We start from the raw sequence: 26319 nt of genomic DNA on the forward strand, positions 1-26319 counted from the left end.
AACCGATCAACTGATGGACCGTGAAACGCGCTATATGTACCGACGACCGTTGCATGAAATGTATAATCACACTGTGACTGTTGCAGGGTGCTAAAGGCAGCGCGATGGCAAACAAATAGATATTGACAAACGAATTGTCATCAAGTTCGAAGTCATGTTAGGAAACCGTGCATGCTTTGAATAATACCCTGGTATTATTCCATGACAAATGCTAATTTACAGTGCAATTATTTTGTATTATTTTTTACTTTAAATCTTCAGACAATAAAACATCTTTTAGGAGTAGTCCACCCAGGAAAGTACACAATTTAAATAAAATCCTATCAAAGGATGTGTCTTTCACGAGCCCCCGATACAATCAAATAAAGCAAAGTTACAATAAAAGTCACCTTTTCAAACTTGCAGCTGATAGTCTGCTGGTATTTCATCAAGAACTTTTAATCCAAATCCATCCGGCATAACAAGCAAGATGACAGCGGGACGACCGCATTTCTGGCTGAAGCATTCACAAACGGACACCAAAGAAATGTTCATCTCCAAAGGTCGCATTGTATTATAACAAAACATCTTTCTGTGTACTTTTATTGACTTCTCAAGAGAAACGAACATCTCAGACGAAATATTTTCGCAGGACGCCTACCACTACAATATCTTTACTGCAATTTGCAAGCCCAAGCAAGAAGGCTTCCACATAGAAACTACAACAAACCCTGTAAAATAAAATCCATAAAATTTACGGTGATTTTCCTGGCAGCTAGAGTGCCAAGTAAAAAAGTGCAGTAAATTTCATGGTGGAAGTTTTGCAAACTAGCCTACCCCTTCAAGGCACCATTTACAAAACTTCCACTGTGAAATGTACTGCACTTATACCTTTCACCCTAGCTGCCAAGTAAAGCACCGACAATTTTACAGATTTTTTTTACAGTGAATATGCCTACTTGTTTTGTTTTACCATGGTGTGACTCTTCCTCTATATGGACTGCATCTCACATCATGCAGCCATGGTATTTAATAATTACAGTAGTTATAAATTTATAACGCGCACATATCTGTCTCAATAGAGACACCCAAGGCGCACAAAAAAGAAAGTCAATGTAACATTTATCAGAAAACTTCAAATAATAGAGGACTCAGGTCATGAATGATGATATGCTTGGTCGGTTTGTATATGTATTGTACACCATTTATAATTATGAGACGTGTTCCAGAAATCATTATTTTGCTGGGTCTTTGTCTTCTTCAGAAATACAAACTTTACAGCCGTAAAGCGGTAGTAGAAATCCAAACCGGGCATCAGTCACGGTGAAATGCTGGTTTAAATTCTGCGTGGCAAGCCCATGATTCCTGAAGCTGTAGTATGAATTGCTTACAAGAAATAGCCAAAGATGTATTGTTTAGACCTATGGTTTGATTCCCTGGTAATTTGTGCATAGCAGAAAAACAAGCTTATCCCTGTTATCTTCTTTTACAGCTTCATGAAATTGGGACAATACTGTTGGTTGAGTCAATGAAAAATACCCTTTGCTGCTAGGTCTTCTGTCACTCTTCTCAAGTAATCCGGATCGGGATACCCGTATCGTGTTCTGAAAATAATAAGACATAACAAATCATCAGAGCATTAAAGGATTGTTTGTATCTTTACTTCTTACTATAGTTTTGCTTTATATATATTTAATTTGACTGTTTGATGTAATTGTTGCACATGGCTCATGTAGTGCTTTTATAGTATAATACTAATGCAACATTGGTTTTGAATAATTTATTTATATCATCTAGTTTTTCATTCTCAACCACACATCAAACTTTAACCATAAGAAAAACAACTTGTAAAAGATTGTAATGAAAAACAAAATCAAAATGTTATGGTCACATTATTTGAAACACTGATTTGGGATTGATTGTGTGTCTTCAAATGTTTTTTTTTTTAATTTCGGTTGGAAATTCTCTAGAGGGTTTGTGACTGGAGTGAACTTTTAATTTTCTACCAACGCTATATGTAACTTAAAGGCACGGGACACCTTTGGTAGTTTGCACAAAAATTGAACTCAATTGGTCGTCGAATTGCGAGATAATAATTGAATAAAAAAACACCCTCGTCACACGAAGTTCTGTGCTTTCAGATGCTTGATTTTAGTTGAAAATTACTTGGTTCTTGAAAACTACGTTCAGAGGGACCCGTTTATCACAACGTTGCATACTATCAACAGCTCTCCATTGCTTGTTACCTAGTAAGTTTGTGTGCTTACAATTACTTTGAGTAATTACCAATAGTGTCCAGTTCATTTAAAAAGGTTTATGAAATGTACATACGGTCCTCCAGTCTGACTGGTTTTATGGTGAATATCATTCCATGTAACAATGTTATCGAATCCGCTGGTGATGGACCGTCCAACGGTGAACACAAGACGTGCATCGAATGCTTTCTTCAGAAGAGAAAGAACTTGAAGTCCATCTTGGTTGTCTGGTAGGTACGCAGTACGCGTGACACCAGTGAAAGGCTTGCCTGGGTTGGGATGATCTTCCTGTGAGAACAAAGAAAATGTTAATTAAAACAATGTTATATGCTTTATTAGATGTTAATGTCTAGGCTACACATGACACCCATCTACTGTCTGTGCATCACTTTATATTGAAACATAATAATCTTGAGGAAAAAATTTGTTGAATGAGGAGATTTTTTTTTAATGGAAGTGCAGTGTGTGCAATAACAAACAACTGCGGTTCTCCTTTATCTAGGTGAACCAAGAACTGGGCTACTATAAGTGTGTATCATCAGTCTTAGTAACTGTTATGTCAAATAGCGAATGTTGGTAACTCATCCAGATGAACTTCGGTTATCAATATTGCCATAAGTTTGCTTTTGCTGAAACCAAACTTTGCGCACTTATTAAAAATTATACAACTAAAATATCAAACTATTCTATGCTCAAGTCTCTTTAAAAGTCAAGCCCTTGGGGAATACTGCCCTCACATCCCATCCCCTAGGACAGAAACAGGCAAGGTTAACATTGAATTAAAAAAGGGTCTTAAAGGCTTAAAGTTGTTCTTAATTCTATCAACATTATCAGAAAATATAAACTGTTTATAATTATTCAAAGGAATGTTAGCATTTCTCACCGATTGAATTCCACTCGGCATAATATAACGGATGGTGATGACCCCGTCATTGCCGTAACCAGGGAGGTGATAAAATGTCTCATGTTGCATTGTCATGGTTCCCTCTGGCTGGTTCCCTTTCGGCTGGCGACACACTGTCTGGCACACTGGACACCTGTAACTTCTCTTCAACACTTCGGTGATGCAGACGTTACAGAAACGATGTTTACATTTGTCGAGGACCACACTATCTGCTATGTCTGATAAGCAGATTGGACATTGGTTGTCGCAGGAGGACTCTGATTTATCCATGTTACTACCCGCTCGACTAGTTGTATATGATGAGTTGATGCCTCTAACGTCAATGTTTTCTACACAGATTTTGATCCATGTGCAGCTGGTTGTCTTTGCTTTCCAAAATGGCCGCTCCCTGGGGTGCATATAGCACTACTCGCTCTATTAGTAATCGCAGGGGATATGGGAAGCTGGACGAGGGGAATCGTTTATGCACCGAGTATACAATGGGGACCATCGTACGGTGGCCTTAACTTGAGTCATGGCTCATCATATCCTGCAGTGCTTCCTGAAATAGTATGATTAAAGCATCATTGTAAAACTGGACAAGTTATCTCATCAGAGGACTTCACAAAAAAGTTAGAATCTCGAGTTATGGACTACAAATTCGTCCAAAATTTAGATAGGTTTTGAATAACTCCCAAAGAGTCCTATGTGTATGCTGGGACTATTTTTGTCAAATTTACCCCACCTGCTGATAAATGATGCATCCCATTATAATAACCATGTACCTCAATTGCTAGATTTTAGGTAGGTACATTTTTCCCGAAAAAAAATGCTCATATGATCCAACCTCCAACGATTTCTCGATCAAGTCGATCAAGTATGTTGACTGTCAGAACGGACAAATTGTTCACTTACTACTACCACCAGTTGCTCGAGTTTAATTGAGGGGAAAAAAAAGGTCCACCATGCACAAATTGGGTTGTTCTCTCTTCAGTGGTCTATCATAATAAAACAATAAATCTGATGAGACAGATGTCAAAAGAGAGCCAGTGTCGGACACAGAGATGGGCCACGCTACTGCATACCGTCATTGAGTGCGTTCGATTAGCTTCCCTGAGTCTACCCCCCGCGGTGCTCACTCGGGTGAGCCCCTGACAAGAGCTAAACGAACGACCACTCACCGCTCTCGTAGTGACGTCATGTACCTAAGGGCCAGGCCCCAAGTGACCCACTCCACAGGCAGGGCACTGGGGGCTGACCCGGGTGAGCCCCTGGAATGACGTCAAAGCTATTCGAACGCACCGGGGGTAAACCGGGGTGCACGACCCAGGGAAGCTAAACGAACGCACCCATATAGACCTACACATAACAAGTACCGCCCACTTCTAATAAACTGGGGTGCTAGGCCTAGCATTACAAATAATAATTCACTTGGTTGTAGTGAATTGTTAATATTAAGTATGCAAACATGTATTAAAACTTGATGAACATTGAACTGTTCAAACCACACACCGATCTTCGATGACTTCAACTGGCCCCATTTTGTTTTGAGTTTTTCCAGTTTTCACGGCAAACGAGAAAGTATGGTTTCCCGGTGAAGCCATACATGGAAGAAACATCTGCAGTGACTACAAGTGTTCTTTGAGACTCTGTGTATGACTGTATAGCCAGCAGTTACCTTCATTTTATTCAAAATATTTTTTTATAATAATTTTTTTAAATTACCATGGAAACTTGCAAAAAAAAAAATATATATAAAAAGTGTGAATAATTTTTCCAGAATGCTCAGCAAAATATTCAGTCACATGATTTGATCATCGTGAATTGTATATGGAACTAGTGTTTGATGAAACGTTTTCGGTGGGCAAATATTTTTATATGGCCTCAACATTATGACATATTCTTGTACCTTGTAGAAATGCCTAAATTACCAAACTTTTTGCATTTACGAGAGCAAATAACCAGCGGAGCCTTACATGTTCCTAAGTTTTGGTCAAGGGAGAGGAGACTCTTTGCTTGGCAAATACTCCCACACAATATCTATCTACGGACTGTTTACATCGCGCACAGACAGGTAAAAGATTTGCCACGATTTTAGGGACACCTCGAAAACAGGACCTCCTACGATATATATTATTTGACCTTTTTAAAATAATGTGGCAAGGGAAAAGGGGGATTTCACAACCGAAAATAAACATAAATGTAAAGATGGTTGCGGTAGGCCTACTCGTAATTGGACAGAGAAGGACGAGCCTGTACCTTTCAAGAATATTGAAATTTAACTCCCGATTGGAGTCTTTCCAGTCATCACAGTCCATATCTGATGAGGCTAACTGCAAAAATGGCTACCACTTATCACTTACTGGTTTGTAGTCTGGTCCCCTGACCAAAGATTCCTTGACGTCTCTTGTTAAAAATCTGATTAGCCTCGACAGAGCCTAGTCGGAGATTTTGGGGTCTGGGAACCAGACTAACTGGTTTGTAGTTAGTAGGCCTATTGAGGGCGCTACCAAACAATAATAGACAAGGTTGCAACTCTGCCAATAAAGTGTAGGCATACATTCAGAAAAATAGTCAGAAGTATTTTCAAATCAAACCAAATATATTTTTGTAGGCGTTACATTTTATTTAGTTGGATCCATATACAAAATAAATTCAAATGAGGAATTTTGTCGATCTGCCTTGCTGTGCAAGAAAGAGCTTATAAATCTGCAATACACACAAGTTGCAGAGTCATTGTCCAAGTGTTCAGTGTAGCACCGGGAACTTAATGGTACACAATTTAAGTGTCCTACAGCAGTGGGACACCGGACAAGATTCGAATGGTAACAAAAATGACCATCGGCCTTTTCACACTTCTCGGCAATTTTGTTTCCCCCCTCCCCGACCCTTCCCCAACCCGGGAATTCAGCTGTAAACTGAGCATGCGTGCTTCCAAAGCCAATTTAAAACAAACAAAAACTGTGGCATTATGTCACAAGAAACAGAATAATCCAATCGGGTGTGGTTAGTCTATGAGAATAATGGACAAGTTTTGACCAGTTCACGATTGATGCGATGACCTCCAAACTTATTGATGAACAGACAAAGTTGTTGGTGTAAATTTGTCAACAAAAATAGTTTGAAAGTTCAAGACAATGTCTTTGCAGTTTTGTTTCAATAATCATCTTGATCAAGGTAGTCTGGAACAGCTGAAACAGTATCAGAGCCTTGTTCACTTCATAGAGATAGTGGTATTGACAATGAGGAAATGTCTATATAGAGCACTCCATTACAGTTGTGCATTTTTGAGAACAGCGTTAATATCAAATAAATATGAATGGCACCGTTTCGAAATGAGCATGATTGGCAGCATTGCGTATAATATTTATTAAAATCAATCTTCTACAATCAACTATAGCGAGTAAGTTTAAAACATGCAAGCAGGCATAAAACAAAACACTAAAGTAACATAGATATTAAGTGAACATGGGGTTCATGTTTTCTTATACTGTACACAAACAGCCAACTCATCAAGTAAGTGAAGTAAATAAGGGGGTTGTTAGGTAAGCGATCTGAAGCATTGGCTTTAGTCTTGAAGTCAAGACGGTAATTGTTAAGAGCGGTGTGTAGTTACAGCGCGGTGTAGCTGCGGGGACGATACACACGCCTCGATCCCAGTATGTGTGTGTGAGTCAGTCGCAATTACCCGCCTCGCGCTACCTACGACTGTTGCATGTGTAACATCGCACTGTGACTGTTGCATGAAAGGCAGACAAATAGGCAGCGCCTAACGACTTGTCATCAAGTCTACATTGGCTTTGGTACAGTTATCCAAGGTGCTTCGTATAACCTTGTTTATCAAAAGAGTGTTTCGAAATCAAACTGATAGTTAAAATAGGCGCACAATAGCTCACAAGAAACCGAGTTGGTCAAACACAACAAGCTCTCGGATCAGACTTGACCCGGATTCAAGGTTCTGGGAAACCTGACCCATTTCTGGACCATGGCTGACCCGGAAACTGGGAAACTGGGTAACAATGGGATTTTGACTTGGGTTGAGTGCATCCGTTTAACCTATACTCCTTGGTCAAGACCAAGATTACTGGGTCCTACTGATTGCAAAGGTCAGGCCCTACAGGATCCAGAACCCGAGTCAATTCTAATACCTCTTTTTTTTATATACAAAAACCGGGATTTGGGTTCCATGTTATAAGACCTCACTAACCATAGACTACCAGTGATTGTAAGTATTAACTATAATTCACAAATGTAAAAAGTATACTTTTAACGATTTCAAGTGATAGTTTTTAGGGGTTGCAGCTTAATTTTTAACTCTTCCTTTTCAATACAAGCCCAAAACTAAAGTATTAACGTTTAAAGCTAGGCATATAATTCTAAACAATTAACAAAGTAAAATTGCTGTTTTTTTTTAATTAATTTACCCCAAAACTTGCATTGTGATGATAAAGAACGTTGTGTTTCACCCATGTTTGATTACAATTCATCAGTCAATAATAAGCTTACCGAGAAACAATGGACCGATCCGGCCTGTCAATCAAACTGTGCGCGTTCACCCATTTGACCAATCACAGCAATGATTGTGGTCGGACAAACTCGGTCATGCGTGCGCGTATATTATTTGGCACGCGCAGCAGAATCGTGCAGAATGTCATTGGGAGTGCTCGTACACGTACGTGTCTTGCTCACGTGCGCTGTGGGCGGAGCTTAGTGGAAAGCCGGAATGGTCCATTGTCAAGGGTGCTGTAGCCTAGGCCTATACCATTGATTGTGGTTTTATGCATGTACTCTAAGAAGTTAAGAATCTGGATCTGTTTATAGGCTATCTTTACCATATTAGGCTCTTACAATCAATTTCAATTTAGTTAGCATGCACATCCTATAGTCCTTGCCATTGAAGGAACATTATTGCCTGCAAACTTTGCTTCTTATTTAATCACTCTGCCGTATAGAGAACTTTTGTTTTGTCTATGGCTTCAAATCTCTATTCTGTTTGTCGTTGATATTGTCATTATTGTTTTGATATCTGTGAAAAATAATTGAACCTCGCCCTGTAACTGTCGGCTATGTGTTTTCAAGAAGAGATTTATCAAAAGTGCATTGAGTTCAACGGTAAATAAACATGAACTGCTATACAATGTTCAATGTGCTGTCTGGGTATAAATTGTATGCAAATCTTGTGTAAATATAACATGATAAAGGCGTTAAGCAACTGAACCGACTGTAGTTCAATGTGTTTCAAGTTCAAGCAATGGTCATTATATCACAACCGAGCACTAAATATTTAACCATCGATCTGGTTTTTTTTTATGATATAGAAAATATTCCGCCATTAACACACGAATTAGATAATATTGGTGTCTCTAACTATGTGCATAATGCATCCTTGAATGTAACTGCGTATACTTTTACACTATGAAAACAATCAACCTGTAAAGACATGCACAATATAGAACAAAATTTAAAAGATAAACAAATTTACATAATTCGGCTTTCAGCTCCAAACAGACCCTCAATGTTATGATTTCATCGCAAGTAGTCATATTCAATGACCAATCCCATCATTGTCATAACATTAACAAATCCATATTTCCAAAGCTGCAGTAATATTGTATTTTATTTACAGTCAAAGTGCACCATACAAGGTGACAACTCTAATATTTTTTTTTTTTTTTTTTTCAGAGTCAACTACAAGTTTTCCACAATTTTTCCACAGCATGCAAAAGAAACTAACAACATCCAAGAACAGCCAAGTCTCAATAGGGCAAGCATATCTTTTTGCCTTTGCTAATAAAATGTGTTTTAGAGTATATAGCCCTATATTCTGATTTCAGTTTTCCCGATTTAAAAAACAACAGCAGTTGTTTACCAGCAAACAATAGATTTCAAATTACCACTACGTTTATAACTGCACACAAAACCAAACATATATACATATATAAAACTATTGTTTCCATTTCACCATGAAACTAAAGGCATAAAAGCCTTGAGTTTTGCAAAAAAGATCAGAATGTTCACCAAAACAACATCAAAAAGTATCTTAATAGCTCTCTACTTGATCCTATGTATAATGTGTATAGACCAATAATAATAGGAGACTTTCCAACGCTAGGTGGCAGCAGACATACCGGGTAAATTTCCATTGTTTACGTAGTTCTGAACATGCGCATAATTCTGAGAACAATGGATTTACCCGGTAAGTCTGCTGCCCTCTATCGTCCCAGAAAGTCTCCCATTGCCTGCAACACTGGCTCATCAGAGAGTCCCAACTAAACTATGTACATACAAGTTACATCAACAATTTTGTTATGCAATTAAGTTTTTTTCTGCAATCTGAAATGTGTATTAAATCTTGTCTTATAAGCTACACTTAATCAATCACTTCAGTTCAGTGTGCAACTGAACAAAACTGAATGATATGCCCCGGTGATATTATTATGTGCAACAATTAGAACAAAAATGACACTTGATTAAAGTGTCAGACATTCTTGCAACTCTAACTTTCAAAACTGTACACTTCATTTAAGAATAGGAATACATATCCAGTTATCTAAACTTTTTTTATAATTTTGTCAAAGTCGCACAATTACTTTCCTACAACCCCCCCCCCCCCCAAAAAAAAAAAAAAAAAAAAAAAAAAAGAGCCAACAACACATATTCTGTTCATAAAGTATTCCATCACAAACTTTACATAAATGTATATACAGATTTATAAGTTCAAATTAGAAACTTGTGTTCATTTGAATCAATGTGGTACTCTTTGAATGAGGTGCTGGCCCTACAAGGAGCAGCAGGGCTCAGTACTCACTGAACCACTGGTCATCATCTTGTAATAAGCAATGGCTTTTATCACATCCGAGAATGAGTCCTCTAATCCTAGTGTTTTCAAAGTACATACTCTTTGAGATTTACAAACGCATACGTTAAGGCACTGTACACGTTTGGTAATTACTCAAAATATGTATCAGCATAAAACCTTACTGAGAACGACTCTCTCTGAAGTAACGCAGTTTTTGAGAAACAAGTAATCTCTCACTCAAATAATAAAAGACTTCTAGCCATTATGTACAACATTGGTGTTTTTTCTTCATCATTTTCTTGCAACTTCAATGACCAATTGAGTCAAAATTTTCACAGGCTTGTTATTTTATGCATATGTTGGGATACACCAAGTGAGAACACTGGTCTTTGAGTTCAGATAATACTTAGAGAAATAAATCATTTGGTCTACTTTTGACCAGTAACATTTTGAGCTACAAGACATATGATCTAGTGGATATTTCTTACAATTCAATAAAGTTTGTGGGGCTATGCAATTCTTTTCAGTGTCACATTCTGAAATGAGATTATTAATAGAGCCCAATATTCCAAAGCCGTAAAACTTGTCTGAGCGCACACATGCTTTGCTTAATAGTAGAAATGAGTAACAGAACACAATGTAATAAGCAGCATCGCTTAGCACTGGCCCACTATTGTTTTTTGCTCAGCAGATGAACTTGTTGAGCAAGATTTGTCAAACATTCCTATCCTGTTTGGTTGTGTGTTACAACTCCACTGTGAGCCATAAGGATTATTAAAATCCAATTAGAAATGCATTAAAAGCTTCAGTTTACTGAGGATTTGTGTAATGAAAGATTAACAGAACCCCATAAATCATCCATTACAAACAGCTTTGATTTCTTTAAGGGTTTAAGTAAGAACAATTTAGGATTAGCCATACTAATGTGTCTTTGAAAGGCTCAACTTCACAGAATATCATTTTTTTGTCACATAGCATTCTAGTGAATGATGAAATTTGAAACTAGCAAAAACTTTGCACCTGCAGCAAACGGGCAATCGGTGACTGCTCTATGTTTTGAAACCCCTGTGTTCCAACAACCCTATGTTTTGATAACCCATCGTGATCTGCATGCTAGGGTCTCAGTTTAGGGTTGGCTAGGATTAGGATCAGAAACATACATTAGAGGTCACTCGGAACATCGACCTGCCAGAATTCGAAGTGTAACCTTAACATCATGCGGTTTACTTTTAGTACAGTACATAGGCCTACAGTAAATCTGAAAAGAAAATGTTAAAGGAACACATTGCCTTGGATCAGACGAGTTGGTCTTTGAAAAGCTTGTGAAACCGTTTGTTATGAAATGCATATATGGTTAGAAAGATGTTCTAAAAGTAGAATATAATGATCCACATAATCATGCCTTGAAATTGCACGGTTTTCCTTTTACGTCGCGAACTAACAAGGTCGGCCATTTTATGGAGTCAAAATTTTGACTCCACAAAATTTTGAGGGATGTTTGTGTAGATCATTATATTCTACTTTTATATTATCTACCTAACAACCAATTGCATTTCATAACAAACAGTTCCAAACGCTTTTCAAAGACCAACTCGACCGATCCAAGGCAACGTGTTCCTTTAGTTTCATTAGATTGGAAATCCATCTCAGGGTGAGTAGGTATATCCCCACATTTAACCCGGGGACCTATAAAAACAGAGGACAAAAGGTACACGGTTCGGGAAACGTCCAAAGATGGAAAACGTGTACAAAACCAATGGGAGCTGTTGCAAAAGAGGGACAAGGAGGTCCACGGTTGCAGGCGTATACAAACTTGCGTGTGTGGAGTCAGTCCTCCTAGACTGAATATGATCAGCAAGATGTGTCTAGGTCTACTTTATGCCCAATGAAGCTAGGTCTTCCTTCACTCTCTTCAGGTAACCAGCATCAGGATATCCATAGTTAGATCTGACGACAGAAAGAAAGATGAGGCACTTAAATGATTATGCAGAAAATTTTCTTGGCAGTGTTTACATATCATAAAAAAGGCAACCACAATTAATATTAATTTTGGTTTGACCCATATACACTGATGTGTGTAATAGCACTGTATACTCAGTACTTTCCCGAGCTCTGTGAAGAAATCACTGGCATATTACTCGAGCAGGATGTGAACTCATAATCCTTGCAATTCTAGAGCAGAGTACAAACTAGAAAATTTTCTTGAAAATAGCAGTGTACACATACCATAAACAAGAAAACTACAAATATTAGTTTTGGTTTTACCCATATAGACCGATGTGTGTAATAGCACTGTATAGTCGGTACTCTATGAAAGAAATCATAGCCATATTACTCGAGTAGGATGTGAACTCATAACCTTTGCAATTCTAGAGCAGTGTCCTACCAACTAGACCATCAAGATTGCCCAGTAGCTAGAAGCAGTACCAAAACCTTTATTTTAGCAGCGGGTACACTGCAGCGATTTTTATTAAAACATTATCTGAATCATTGCAATAAAGAGAGCATCGAGATGAATCATAGTTGGGGTACAAATAATTTTTCATGATCAGATGCAAATTTAACAATTACGTGATTTATAACTCAAAATACTAACCTCAAAGACACTGGACATTATTGGTATTGTCAAAGACCAGTCTTCTCACTTGGTTTATCTCAACATATGCATAAAATAACAATTCTGTGAAAATTTGAGTTCACTCGGTCGTCGAAGTTGCGAGATAATAATGAAAGAAAAAACACCCTTGTCACACGAAGTTGTGTACGTTTACATGGTTGATTTCAAGACCTCAAATTCTAAATCTGAGGTCTCAAAATCAAATTTGTGGAAAATTACTTCTTTCTCGTAAACTATGTCACTTCAGAGGGAGCCGTTTCTCACAGTAATTACCAATAGTGTCTTCTGGCAAAATTGTAGATTTTAAGTAATAAAATTAAACTTTCACAAATGTAATATTTCAAAAGGTTAAAGGAGTGCTGCAGTCAGATGTGCAGTTGGTCACTACATGGATTAATTTTGTCATGATGAAATTACATTTTTTCTGTTTTGCCACTAAAAAGTAGACACTGTATTCATCGGAAATGTGCCCATGTGCCTTTTATTATATCTTTCTTGACAACTGTAAAACCAGCATTACCTTGATGAAAACCAATCTATGACCCCTACCTCTAAATGTTTTTTTTCCACCACAGCCGCTACTTTAAATCTGAAATGTTAACTGGTCACACATTTTAGAAGGATTAGAAACTTTGCAAGGTGGAAAATTATGACTTAGAGATGTTTTCAGTACTGACCAAATTTGATATTAGAGAAAGATACGACTTTGCATGGTGGAATTACAACTTTGCGGTAACACCAAGTGAATATCTCTTTTTGAGTAGTGTTGGTTCTGAAAAGAACAGAACGGTTTACCACCAGTTCTTTTCAGAACCAACATAACTCAAAAAGAGATATTTATATGGTGTTACCACGAACCTCTCTTAGGCATGACATTTCCCACATAGAGGGCTAAGTTTACCCTCGCAGCAAGAGCACTACTTTTTGTTATCTCAAAGTTTCAAATATGGAGGGATTACATGTATACTTACGGTCCACCAGAACGACTTGTTTTATGGTGAATGCTAGTCCAAGTGACAGTGTCTTCTGTTCCAGTGGTGATTGACCGTCCAATGGTGAACACAAGTCCTGCATCGAATGCTTTCCTCAGAAGAGAAACAACTTCACGTCCTTCTGGGTTGTTGGGGAGGTACGCAGTACGTGTAGCACCGAAATAGGGCTTCCCTGGGTTTGGATGACCATCCTATATTAATTGTATAGAGTAATATTTCATAACTCTTAATCAATGATAATTAGATTAATAGCATAACTGAACATTTTACTTCTATGAATGTATGCAGAAGACTCAATGCAAACAACATTGTTTGATAGGTTGTTGTTAGCACTTTCATTCAAATTATGTTAGAGCATTTTTAAATACATTAAAGTTTATTTATAATACCCCAGACAATTCCGTTTTTCCTAGTGGTTGAGAGTGTGTCACACGGGGGTGTTTAAACAGTTGATAAAGAAACAGCTATAGAGGTGTTTAAAACCAGCTAGCTTTGCGTGTTTGGCGCGCAAGCTCATGTACGCCAATTTTACTTAGCTCTTAGTGCTGGTGCGTAACATATTTCTACACGCGCAGAAACACAACCAAACGCGCAAAAAGCATTTTAACAAAAGATTTTGAAAGTTTACAAACTTCAAAAAATTTCTAAGATTGTCAATAATTGTTAAATTAAAAATAAATGTGAAAATTATTTTGCTTTATTACACGAGGGCTTTTATGAATAGGAATAAAAGGGTAGTGACTCGTTTATAAATGGCTGTTTAACCGGCAGGGTCAGGGGCGTGGGATAAGAGCCTTTTGCTTGGGCCTAAATATCATACGGCCACGTCCCTGCTGGTTTTAAACAGCCATTTAAGAGCTCGTCGGCACTCTTCTCCCTAATTTTAAAACACAACTGGTAGGTTTTGTAGATAATCAATTGAAAGGTTTTTGTCAGAAAACCCTTAACAGCCTAAATTGTTGATGATTGATACTTTATACCAGGTAATATTTGAGGTAATCAAGTAATGTTTTTTTTATTACTAGTTTACTGACCCTACTTGAAAACACAAATATCAAATTTATTTCATCTTACCAATTGCTTCCCACCTGGTAAGTCATAGGTGATTGTGATGGAACCAACTCCTTTGAAGCCAGGAAGGTCATAATATTCTGTTTGTTCTTTCATAGTTCCCTTTGGTTGGTTTCCTTTCGGTTGGCAACACACTGCTCGGCATATAGGGCACCTGTAACTGCTCCGTAAATGTTCTTTAATGCATGTTTCACAGAACCAATGCTTACAGCTCAATACCCGCACAGGTGTATCTTTGTTGACATCCGTTAAGCAGATAGGGCACGAATCATCAGCTGTTTTGTCACCAGCAGAGCTTGTTTCGGAGCTCATTGTGGATGATTTGGTGCCAGATGCTTTATCAGATTTGAACTGATCAGAGCCACCTTTACTTGGAGCAGCTGCCATTTCTTTCAAGCCATTCTGAGCGTTCTGAATGTCAGATAGCCTGGCGCTCTCCTCACTCATCCTATGTGCTGCATCAGGAACATCATCTCCAGCTTTGGTAGCTGCTGGGACAGATCGGTTTGTGACTGGGGTCTGGAACTTTGCCTCAAAAGACAACTTTATTGCCTCAGAAGCTTCCCCGTCAATGTTCACTAGGTAGATGTCCCTTAGATCTTTAGTTTTGTTTCCTTGGCAACTGAAGTCAAATACTGCTTCAACAAGTGCATCAGCACAATCTTTTTTTGGGCCAGCAGTCATGCCTGAACCAATCAGTGGCATTGCCATAGACGTAATCTTGTGAAGATTAGCTGTACATAAACAGTTCAGAAAGGTGTGGTACAACTCCTTCATGAAATTCTGAATATTGTATGATGAATAAGGGCCGATTGCATGGATAATAGTGGGACACAGGTTAAATCCTGGTGAAATAAGACATTTCATCACATCCACCTGGTAAAAATTGTTCTTCTGCAAGTAGTCAAGACACCAACTTTTCAATTGAAACCCAGCAGCCTTCTCAATTGCCATTGCTGCTCCTGCTGTTTTACGCAGGTTTTGCTGACAGGGACTGACAATTGCTTCTACTCGTTGCATGGTAATGTCACCCTTCCGAATGCAAATATGTATCCCCTCATTGGTTACAAAGTGTACATCGCCCAATACACCTGTTGATTGTGGGGGACTACTACTTGGTCCAATTAGTGCTGAGCTGTAACTGATGGTTGAAGGAAAACACGATTCACGACCAACCTGAGTGTGGCCAAACTGAGACCCTGTGCTATCTGGGGATGCAGTCTTTGTATCTTTAGAAGAGGGAGTTTTTAGCTTCTTTGATGACTTTATGTCTGCTAACTTTTTGAAGTACTTCACAACCTCTTCAACATCAACAGTGCTGAGAAAGACATAGCGAACAGGAGAACCAGGAAGCCGTTCGATAAAGACATCATTCTGATAGCACTTGGAAGTCTTTGAAGCTGCCTTCTCTAATAAATCGACACTTATTACAGAAGGACAATCCACTGTTTTCCTGGATAACGTACCATGAGTTGTCCGATAGAGTGTAGTGAATTCATCAACAGCTTTTTGAATCTCGATTGTTGATGGTTTGCTCTTATATGGTAAAAAGGTTACCTTGACTGAGAAATTGCATTCCTTCTGGACCCATCTAACTTTATATTTTTTCAAAATCTTCTCAATTGCAGCCTTTTCAAATTTCTTCAAGAAGCTGAAAGAAAACATGTCAAGGATAACAGTGTGATCTGTTTCAGTCGCGGAACCATCATCAGCATTGCCACTGGTTTGTTGGCCTTTCATTGCAACATCTGTGGTACTCGTTTCGTTTTCCTCAATCTTCATGTCACAAGCTGCATGGGCGGCAGAGGGGTTATCTCTTTCTGTTTTCCGCTGACCATGAAATACCTCAGGACCACCATCTTCTGACTGGTATCTGTTTCCTTCCTGACCAACCTCATCTTCAAAATTCCTTTCTTCGGCAGAGGGGTTGTCTCTTTCTGTTGTAGGGCGACAAATTAAGACCTCAGGATCAACCTGTTCAGGAGAAGAAAAACCTGATGCTGTTGAGGAAAAAGTAGATGTCTCACTTTGTCTGGCAATAGCGTTATATACTTCCTCCTCTGCATATCTTAACTCACTGAAAGATGAGAAAGACATCTTATGGCTATTCTGTCTGCCCAAACTAGAGGTCCTAGAAGACCCTTGACTGCGCATCAAACCGTGGACAATGTTAGGCAGAAGCTTGACATAAACTGGGTCAATCTCAACTTCTACTGATCTGAAGATCTGAAAGAGAGAGAGAGAAAAAACATATTTATGAGGAGTATACCAGTGATATATATCATGAGTAGGGTAGATGGCCTTAGCTATACCGCATACAGTATAGGGGGATGGTATTTAGGTCAACAAGTTGATGTGTTTTTGTCCCAACCTTTTACATCTTTATTTTCTCAAACTTGCTTTTTACTAGGCCTGGGCGACTAGCGAGTTTTAGACCTACCACTTATAGTAGCTTCACAAAAAGTTGCGACTTTGACACCTGTCAGGACTAATTTTTAATTCCCAAGATGACTGCGAAATATTGTTTGCAGCAGGCGCAATATAGTAAAATTTACTCTGAAAGGAATGTAGGATCTGTGTCACTTACAAATACATTAGGTTGTCGCGAATAGCTGTGAGGGACTCACAATTGGTTCACCAAGCAGGTAGTCACGACTTTATGGTAGTATTCAAGGCAGCTTGATCAATGGAGTGGTTGAAAATGGTAGTCCTGCCTAGTCTAAGCAATCAATAGTCACGACTTTGACACACAATAGTCGTACTAGTCGCCCGGGCTTTGTTATTACAACTCCCTATGCGAAAGACAACATTCTTGGAGGGCCATGTCAGGGAAATCCCTAAGTTTCTCCCACCCAACTACACTCCTTAAAGCCACTGTACACGTTTACACATTTGGTAATTGTCAAAGACCAGTGTTCTCACTTGGTGTATCCCACCATAACCATAAAATCACAAGCCTGTGAAAAAACACCCTTGTTGGACGAATTTGTGTGCTTTCAGATAGGAATAAAAGAAGCTAGAAGTCTTTTATTATTTTAGTGGGAAATTGCCTCTTTCTCAAAAACTACGTTACTTCAGAGTAAGTCTTTTCCCACAATGTTTTATATTATCAACAGCTCTCCAATGCTCGTTACCCGAGTTTTTAAGCTAATATTTGTTTTGAGTAATTACCAAACGTGTACCTTCCCTTTAACTCTTTCATGACAACAAGAACTTTTTTACATTTGCTGCACTTGAATTAAATGTCGATGGGGTGGCACATATTTTATTTAAAAGACTTTGCATTCCCAGGAAGTAGAAAATGAGCTGAAGGTGATCCCCTGGCTGCAGCTTCCCAGGTTGTGATTCCTTGCTCTATATCCCAGATAGCTGTTACATGGCTTCTAACTTGCGCCCCGAACAAAGATATTGACTAACAATAGGGAGACGTCCAACATATAAGGGCTGGATAGTTCAGTTGGTAGAACGCTGATACGTTAATCCAGTAAATTTGTCTTCGCTCAAACCCTAATTATTTGGCAAGTCAGTTTCCCTCGTGGTTTATTACTTGATAGATAATAATTATGGTACATAATAACAGTTACCCCGGTGCTCAATCTAAGGGAAAGTCAGCCAAGATGAAATGAATTATACTTACAGGTGGCAATCTTTGCACTCTTAAACTGACTTCATGAAACACATGTCGATGAAGCAATGCAGACTCTCGTTCTGTAGAAGGTTTGTAAAATTAATAAAAACTATAATTAGTTGAACGTCACTCGTTTCCTTTCTACTGATTAGAAATTGTTTTCCTCACTTACTATCTTATCTTTATCCGAGGTTCATGACTGAGCAAGCTGTCACCATTTCTTTAAGGTATTCCCATGGTACCCTTAAATAGTTCCGATGAGTATTCGATTTATATTAATGTACTCCTCAATTTATCGCCATTGTAAACATTTGACATGTCTCATCAGTTTTCCTTTGGCCCTTCTCATTCTAAGATGTGGATATTCTCTTTATTTGTCTATTTGCCCCTTGCACGCACGTCACATGCAGTGACTGTCGTACGCTCACCATTTTGGTTGGCAGTTATGTTTACATGTAAAACGCTGTGTCGTCTAAAAATGCGCGCTTCACTGACTTCACTGAATAACGCACAGAGACATTGCCCACCAATACGCCTCTCTTAATATTTATGCATGCGGTACGTCACTTTTAAAGACATTGGACACCTTAGGTAATTGTCAAAGACCAGTCTTCTAACTTGGTGTATATCAACATATGCAAACAAGAAGTTGTGTGCTTTTAACTGATGCTTGAATTCAAGACCTCAGCTAAGGTCTCAAATTAAATTCAAACATTTTAGTTAGAAATTACTTTCTTAATATGTTACTCCAGAGGGAGCCATTTCTCACAATGTTTTACACTATCAACAACTCTCCATTCCTCGTTACCAAGTAAGTTTTTATACTCACAACTATTCTAAAATATTACCAATAGTGTACAGTGAACTCTCTAGTCTTTATTATAACACCCCTTACAAATATTCTGCCTTTTCATTGGTTTAGAGCGCGTCACATGATATGTCTTAGTTTACTAGACGGCGGCCGTTTTGACGCATGATAGTCCGACGACTATCACATGACGTACAGTACCCAGACGTCTTTCTACCCATCTCGAACCCAATCAGTTGTGCATCTGTGTATCTGAAACGCGCGTACGAACGTTATGTGTACGAAGCTGATAAACAGTCTGTTGGGGTGTTATAAAATAAACATTGATTGCTTTAACTCGTGCTATGGTTAAAACTACGGCTCCCTCGGTGATCCCCAGACAGTCCCATTTTCCCTTGGCTGCACCTCAGGAAAATAGGACGCTCCGAGATCACCTCGGGAGTCGTAGTTTTAACCATAGCACTCGAAGCAGTCAATATTTGTATACTTAATCACTTACGTTCTGCATCATCAAACACTACAATTGCAGCATCACGGTTGGAGTCCAGTGGATAGAGCACTTTTGTCACATCACCGCCTCTGTTCGACTTCTTTTGAAAATGGATGGTTATCTTATCAGCAGTTTGCATTTGTGAGTGTACACTGCCGATGCCTTCCACCAGAAGAGCTCTTCCTGTGAAGTCTGACGTATCTACAAAATTCGTTGCCATTTTTACCGGTCAGGTCACTATCTAAAGAAAACAGAATTAAAAGGTTTTCAATATAGTTTCTAAACTGCTAATTTTATTTGTGGCGTGTCATGGCCGAGTGGTTAAGAGCACCAGATTCAAGCTCTGGTATTTGATCAGCAGAGTGTGGGTTCGAATACCGGTCATGACACTTGCTACATAAAATTGGGGAGGTAGTGCCTTCTGCTCAACCAGCCAGGCTTCGGACTGATGATACCCAAGCCTACATCCGTATGGACTGTAAAAGGGGCAACCCTGTTTCAGCCCTAGGAGTAGGTGGCAACCGCCTCTGGAAAAAAATAGTTGTAGCCCACACCTTGTAGTGGCCTTCAGGCCTTGTGTGTCGGGCGACTTGCATACAAAAATAAAGTAAAAAAAAAACGCTGGGTTGATGCCCTTTGTACATGAGACCCTTGATAATTCAGGGTGGTCATGGTCCCCGTTGCTATCACAAACAGTTGAACAAAGGAGGGTCCCTGATTGCAGGTGTTTACACACTTGTGTGTGTTGGGGTGGGGGGGGAGGGGTGAAGCTAAAAGGTAGTGGGTGCATGGTCACCTCACAAAGCTTCATAAGAAAAGCTTTTATTTGAAAGACTCTATCTAACCGGGGAAAAAAGTTCTCTCCCGTTTCAGAAACAACCTGTTGTTTTAAAAATCCCACTCATACTTTCATGTCTCTTTTTTACAACTTCTGATACCTCGTACGTACTCTGGTTCAGATATTGAAATCTTGGGCAACAAAACCGAATAAACTATTAGCCAAATAGTGGGATTTTTTTGCCACAGCTTGACACTATGTTTGTGCTTTAAATAAATACCTTCGGACAGTTTAAATTAAATACTGATTGTTCAAAACCTGATCATGTGTGGATTTATTTACGAGTGAAAACGGACCAACTCTGGAAACTAGCGAATAAATAGCCCCTCAACCAGAATGTACATTTTTCAACTAGTATTTGCACTTTGAGCTGCTTTATTGCCAGTTCTTCATCTTAGTTTCATTGCCACTTTGCGCACAAGTGATGAAAATGTATCAATAGACTTTTGCATTTATAACGCGATATGCTACAGGGGCGGTGAGCTCACGCGCATGTTTTTACACATAAAGAACAACTATCGTCCAATCAATTGTCTCCGTTGACCCCCAGTGAAGGCAATTAACAGACCATTCTAATATACAGTCACTGGTCTCAAAATATCAGTAATGTGATTACTGCACGAAAGAGATGGGTGCCATCTAAAGCTAAAATATGGCCTCGAACATGTCTTGAAGTATCGCCCGAGAGATAAGTCACACAAAAACCAACAGTTCATGTATAAAATCATGCACTGCTGGTTACTGTGGACCAGCGTAGCATGCAGAATACCAGTGATTACAAAAAGAAGTAACCATTTGTTACGTAAGGGAAAAGTTCTAAAGAGTTTCAAAGCGTTTTTTTTTCACAGAGGATTTTTTTTCTAGACCAGCATAATGCCATGAGTAGGAATAAACCACATATATACTTTTTGCAAGATTGGATAATAGGTAACAAAAACAATAGACCCTTCCCATGAAATATGTAAATTGCACATTTTGGTTGGCAAAATGAGGGAACATCGCACTGTTTTGTACACGGCTAATGGGTGCATGACGCAGACACGATTGCGCGTCTGCTTAGTGCACAACTCTATGGCGTTTGCCAACCAACAGAGTCTGTACGCATGCGTGAATGTGACTAGCATAATTCATGGGAAGGGTCCATTCCAGTGCCCCCCCCCCAACCATAACGAGTGAAACGGAACTTGATTTCCTCTTGTCTTTAGGCACAAGTTCACCGCAGCAGTGGCGCCTGGTGCCCAGCACTTGCGTGCCCGGATTGGTGTATATGACCATGATAATGATAAGTTGCGATAACGTAACCCTCCTCCTGACGGCGAAGCCGGAGGATTACGACCTAGTATTGTTGCAAAAAGGGACTTTTGTCCAACTCGTACTATTTTGACAGCTACCCTAGTCACCACTTTCGAAAAACATGACACAAATTCGAAGGACATAAAAAGCTTTGATCTAATATTGCATTCTTTCACAACACTCAAAACACCATTGAGGAAATGTTTTGAAGAAAAAAGACAAAAAATTACCATAGCCCGGAGCGAAAGGGTCACAAAATTCCAAAGTTGCTATTTTAAGTGGACGGAGCTTCGGCTTTGTGTGCCCAATCGTAGTGCTGCGTGTGAGGCATTGTGTAGCCTGTGCTGGCAGCCCGGCCGCGACCGACCGAATACACCGATCCAGTAAGCCCCTGCTTACATGTGAATTGTGTCAGACAACTCGTCCGTCAGTCGAGGGTCGATCGTTATCGCAACTACACTGTACTGTAGATTTATGTTTCAATAAACCTTATGCACATGACGTCATTTCAGTACGGCGCCCCCGCGGGGAGGTCAAAAGGAGGTTGTTCATTGGCAAATCTATGTGCAATTCGATTGTTTTGTCACCATTTGACCTCAAAGATGGCGGTTGGATGACGTCAATGCATAAGGTCTATAACCAAAATGGGGGACTTAGTATGGACCAACAAAGGTGGCCCCCTGCAGCATGGCCCACTGACAAACTGTTTTCTAGCCCCCATCCCCCCCCCATCCTGTACTATAAGTGATGACATTGGGGAGTTGTACAGTACTGTCTAGACCCAGTAACTGGGGCGCTCTATTCCTTTTTCAAAATTTTGACATTATCTGTATGACCTATAATGTCAAAATTTCGAAAAGGAATCTAGCGTTCCAGTTACTGGGTCTAAGTAACATCTACTCCTAGAACTATTTCGGTTTCGTCCGTCTATCGTCTCCCGTAACGGGAGACGATAGCCGGACGAGGACGAAACCGAAATAGTTCTAGAAAGTCCTAGCTATATATGCCACTGTTATACACCATCATTACCATGTTTACCCACTATTTACTATTAGTATATTAAATAATTCAGATTTAGAAGGAACGATACAATTTAAAAGCAGTGGACACTATTGGTAATTACTCAAAATAATTAGTGGCATAAATCCTTTCTTGGTGACGAGTAATGGGGAGAGACTGATGGTATAAAACATTGTGAGAAACGGCTCTCTCTGAAGTGCCATAGTTTTCGAGAAAGAAAATTTTATCCACGAATTTGATTTCGCGACCTCAGAGTCAGATTTAGAACTTGAGGTCTCGAAATGCATATGAACCATCTAAACGCACACAACTTCGTGTGACAAGGGTTATTTTTATTTCATTATTATCTCGCAACTTCGATGACCGATTGAGCTCAAATTTTCACAGGTTTGTTATTTTATGAATATGTTTAGATACACCAACTGTGAAGGCTAGTCATTGACAATTACCAATAGAATAGTGTACGTGACTGTCTTTTTAAAAGCATTTTTTTTTTGCTAGACTTACCTTCATGTGTGGATGACAACTAAGGACAGCAGCGCGAAGTTTAGTCTCGGTGGATCCCACCAGTCAGTAACCATTCGGGATTCGCATTCCAACAAAGAGGAACAATCTTGCTCCTCCTGACTGAATTAATATCACTTTTAATTATCAGTCAGTCAGACAGTATACGAGTATGAATTGATACTCATAAAATCTGCCTCAAAATTATGCAGAGTGCAGGGTGCTCCAGTCGTGCCAGTTTCTAAAGAGGGAGTGGCGTGATCATGTAGTGTGACGTCGTCAGTATTGTGCACAAGTTGGATTTTCCAGGTTTCTATTCTTGAACTTGGAAACCCCAGTTTTTATTCATTACAAAGGACAGTCCGCCATTATTGCAACACCGGGAATTTTCCAGACTGGCCCCTTTCAGTGCAATGTGATCACGAGATATATTGGACCAATCAGCGATTTGACTGCGCGCAAAAGGGGAATCCCCTCGCACGCAATACTGTCTGTGATAGTACTCAATGTGTTTTATTGGAGAAGGACGAGTGTGCCACACATAGCCGAGTGATTCTTGTTGTTCTGCAGCAGTATGCAGAAGTAAAATATGCCGTAAAAAGAAAGAAGTAGCTGCAGCAAGCTTCCTGTATTCTCTCTTAATTCGTTTATTCTTGAATTCGACTCTCGACTCCTCGAGGCTTAAATTTGCTTGCCTTGTTGGGCAGGCAGGCAGGCAAGTCAAGTATAGGCCTACAGTACAGTGCAGGGACGGGCACTCAGACCGTTTTGCACGGAAGTGCAGGTTCCCGAATCATGGAGACTTCAAATCAACATCTTTATACAATCGTCGTGGGGGTTCAGGCTTATTATGTGCCCAATGTAAAACGGCGAGAACGCCTGAAGGATAGTTTGCACATGTATTTCCAGTCAAAAGCGGGAGGCAGCAGCGACGTTGACCACATTCGGTTATTGGGGGGAGATGCTGATGTCTTTTGGTATAAAGTATTTTTTGGTGAGCGGTCTGGTAAGTTTACAATATATTTTAATTTAAACCTTCGATAATACCAATAATATATCTGGCATCCTATCCTATACAGTGAACAGCTTCGGTACCAGAATTAGTGGCACTTTGCATTTAATAAGTGGGGCAAGTATCCCTAGCCCTAGTGCCAGACCACTTCATATCATTGGCCCCATTGCACCAACACAATCCTATTTTAATGCCAAATGACGTTTCTAATTTGCCTCGTTCACGACATGAAACTTATCAATCAAATAATGCTAACTGTATTTAAAAATGTAACACATTTTAATTAAATGATTTTCGAGAGTGAACTCAATGACCTTGGCCTAATGACACAGGCCCGCGAGAGCAGGGGTACTGTGGGTGATGCAGCACCCCTACCAAAAATGGGGGGGGGGGGGGGTGGGTGCTGGAATATGCTATAGCACCCCTACTTTTGGTTGTTACATAATAACTATTTTTAACTCGCCCCTAAAATCCCTGAGTGAAAAAATTGTAACACTTTATAACAAATCAATTTCACTCCCACTATTTAGCCAGCGCCACTACGCTAAAATCATGCAGCAAGGATAGGATAGAACTGTTTTTAAAAACACACTATTATGTACAATACCATGCGTGAGGAGGGAGGGAGACTTCTAGCTGTGTGTATGTCGATCGCGATGTTGTCAAATCCATGCACTGCCGCCAGCGCCAGCCATTATGATTGACACAACTCGACTTTGAGACAACTCTACGGATGGCCAAAACAATTGTCGACGGTTGAGCGGCCGACCTCGGTTACTGTCATGTTTACACAAATTTTCCTGTATAGCCTAAATCCTGCAATTCTATAATTTATCATTATTATTATTTATTCATAAATACCTCAGACAGTTTCGCTATTTCTATTGGTGGAGAGCGCGTCACGTGGGGGTGTATAAACCTTTGATAATGATCAGTGTTTATAGTAACAAGCTGGCTTCCGCGTGTTGGGCACGCAAGATTATCACGCGGAACGCAATTCATAGCTACAGTAACAACGCGTAATGTAAGCGCGCGTAATGTAAGCGCGCGCATGTACACAACCCCAAGCATCGAACAGATTCTTCACAAAGTTTTTGAAAAAATATTTAAAAACTTGAATTTTCAATTGTTAAATTGTGTTTTTTAACGCCTTATAACCAAAAAGGCATTTATGAATGGGAATAAAAGGGTAGCTTCTACTTTTTTTCCTAGCTCTTTCACGGCCATTTTAAACCTTGCAGGGTCGAACTGCAGTGTGATAAAGGTCGCCGTGTGATAAAGGCCCTCGCAGTAGGCCTAGTTGATTTACATCCACTTCCTATAATGCATCAGTGGCAAACCAGGGGCCGATTTCACGAAGAGCTACGATTGATCTAAGTTGCAAATCAATCGTGCGTAGTAAACAGGTAAAGTGTGATGTCACATTACAAATCACTATGGCGATACTGACAACTCATCTTACTATGAATCTTTGGTGCTTTGTGAAATCGAGCCCAGTTTTATGGCACTTGACTACATGTGCGCGGTAGGCAGGGCAACCGCTAACGTTAGCAACGGCCTAAACTACAGATTCCAAAGACTTTGATCATGATGGATGGTTTCTCCAGTAGTGGGCTTATAAATCATTTTCACTGTTGATCCATTTGTAAACTTGGCATTCAACATGGTGTCGTCTAGAAGGATGGCAACCGATTGTGCAACTTGTTTATAAGTGGCAGTCACAACTTGACATAGGGATCAATAGTAAGCCTGGGCGACTAGTGCGACTAGCGTCGAAGTCGCGACTATTGATTGCTTAGAAGAGTCGCGAACTACCATTTTTAAACTACTTGGTTAATCCTGCCGCCACGACTACCCCAAGAGTAGCCACAATTATACCTGCTTGGTGAACCCATTGTTTCGCTCACGACTATAAACGGCAGCATAATTTACTTAGGAAACACAATTAGACATCGGTGACACAATCCTTCCAGAGTGAATTTTACTATATTGCTTCTGCGGCAAACAATATGCCGCAACGCATCTTGCAACTAGTCGAGTAGTAAATTTCACAAGTCGCCCAGGCCTGATCAATAGTCACAGCTTTGACGCTTTTCGCATCAAGGCTTACCATCATTTAAAATGACACGC

General features: G+C 39.5%; 2 protein-coding genes across 3 annotated transcripts; both read right to left on the reverse strand.

The window, feature by feature from the left end:
• Positions 1-321: 321 nt before the first annotated feature.
• On the reverse strand, positions 322-5521 carry LOC117294501 (probable E3 ubiquitin-protein ligase DTX3). Its single transcript, XM_033776940.1, has 4 exons — positions 5377-5521; positions 3118-3679; positions 2311-2522; positions 322-1583 (listed from the first exon to the last, which is right to left on the reverse strand). The coding sequence occupies exons 2-4, from the start codon at positions 3535-3537 to the stop codon at positions 1505-1507; spliced, it is 711 nt and encodes a 236-aa protein (XP_033632831.1). The 5' UTR covers positions 3538-3679; positions 5377-5521; the 3' UTR covers positions 322-1504.
• Positions 5522-11383: 5862 nt separating this feature from the next.
• LOC117294908 lies at positions 11384-23622 on the reverse strand. Of its 2 annotated transcripts, none has more exons than XM_033777458.1 (6): positions 23181-23622; positions 19532-19759; positions 18234-18304; positions 14600-16822; positions 13505-13716; positions 11384-11863 (listed from the first exon to the last, which is right to left on the reverse strand). In XM_033777458.1, exons 2-6 carry the CDS (start codon positions 19740-19742, stop codon positions 11788-11790), a joined length of 2793 nt encoding a protein of 930 aa, XP_033633349.1. In that variant the 5' UTR covers positions 19743-19759; positions 23181-23622; the 3' UTR covers positions 11384-11787. The 2 variants fall into 2 exon arrangements, with proteins under 2 accessions (XP_033633349.1, XP_033633347.1); XM_033777456.1 differs by having other exon boundaries at positions 19532-19763; positions 23181-23620.
• Positions 23623-26319: the final 2697 nt, after the last annotated feature.

Source organism: Asterias rubens, chromosome 9 (genome assembly GCF_902459465.1).
Source record: "Asterias rubens chromosome 9, eAstRub1.3, whole genome shotgun sequence".
Lineage (NCBI taxonomy): Eukaryota > Metazoa > Echinodermata > Asteroidea > Forcipulatida > Asteriidae > Asterias > Asterias rubens.

What these genes read in the sequence shown, in the direction of transcription:
- LOC117294501 (XM_033776940.1), bottom strand. Translation starts at nt 3,537, where the DNA reads ATGCACCCCAGGGAGCGGCCATTTTGGAAAGCAAAGACAACCAGCTGC. An exon ending in TGCCGAGTGGAATTCAATCG is followed by an intron (nt 2,523 to 3,117) that starts GTGAGAAATGCT and finishes TTGTTCTCACAG; the next exon opens with GAAGATCATCCCAACCCAGG. An exon ending in ACCAGTCAGACTGGAGGACC is followed by an intron (nt 1,584 to 2,310) that starts GTATGTACATTT and finishes TATTATTTTCAG; the next exon opens with AACACGATACGGGTATCCCG.
- LOC117294908 (XM_033777458.1), bottom strand. Translation starts at nt 19,742, where the DNA reads ATGGCAACGAATTTTGTAGATACGTCAGACTTCACAGGAAGAGCTCTT. An exon ending in GAGTGCAAAGATTGCCACCT is followed by an intron (nt 16,823 to 18,233) that starts GTAAGTATAATT and finishes TCTCTCTTTCAG; the next exon opens with ATCTTCAGATCAGTAGAAGT. An exon ending in TACCAGGTGGGAAGCAATTG is followed by an intron (nt 13,717 to 14,599) that starts GTAAGATGAAAT and finishes CAATTAATATAG; the next exon opens with GATGGTCATCCAAACCCAGG.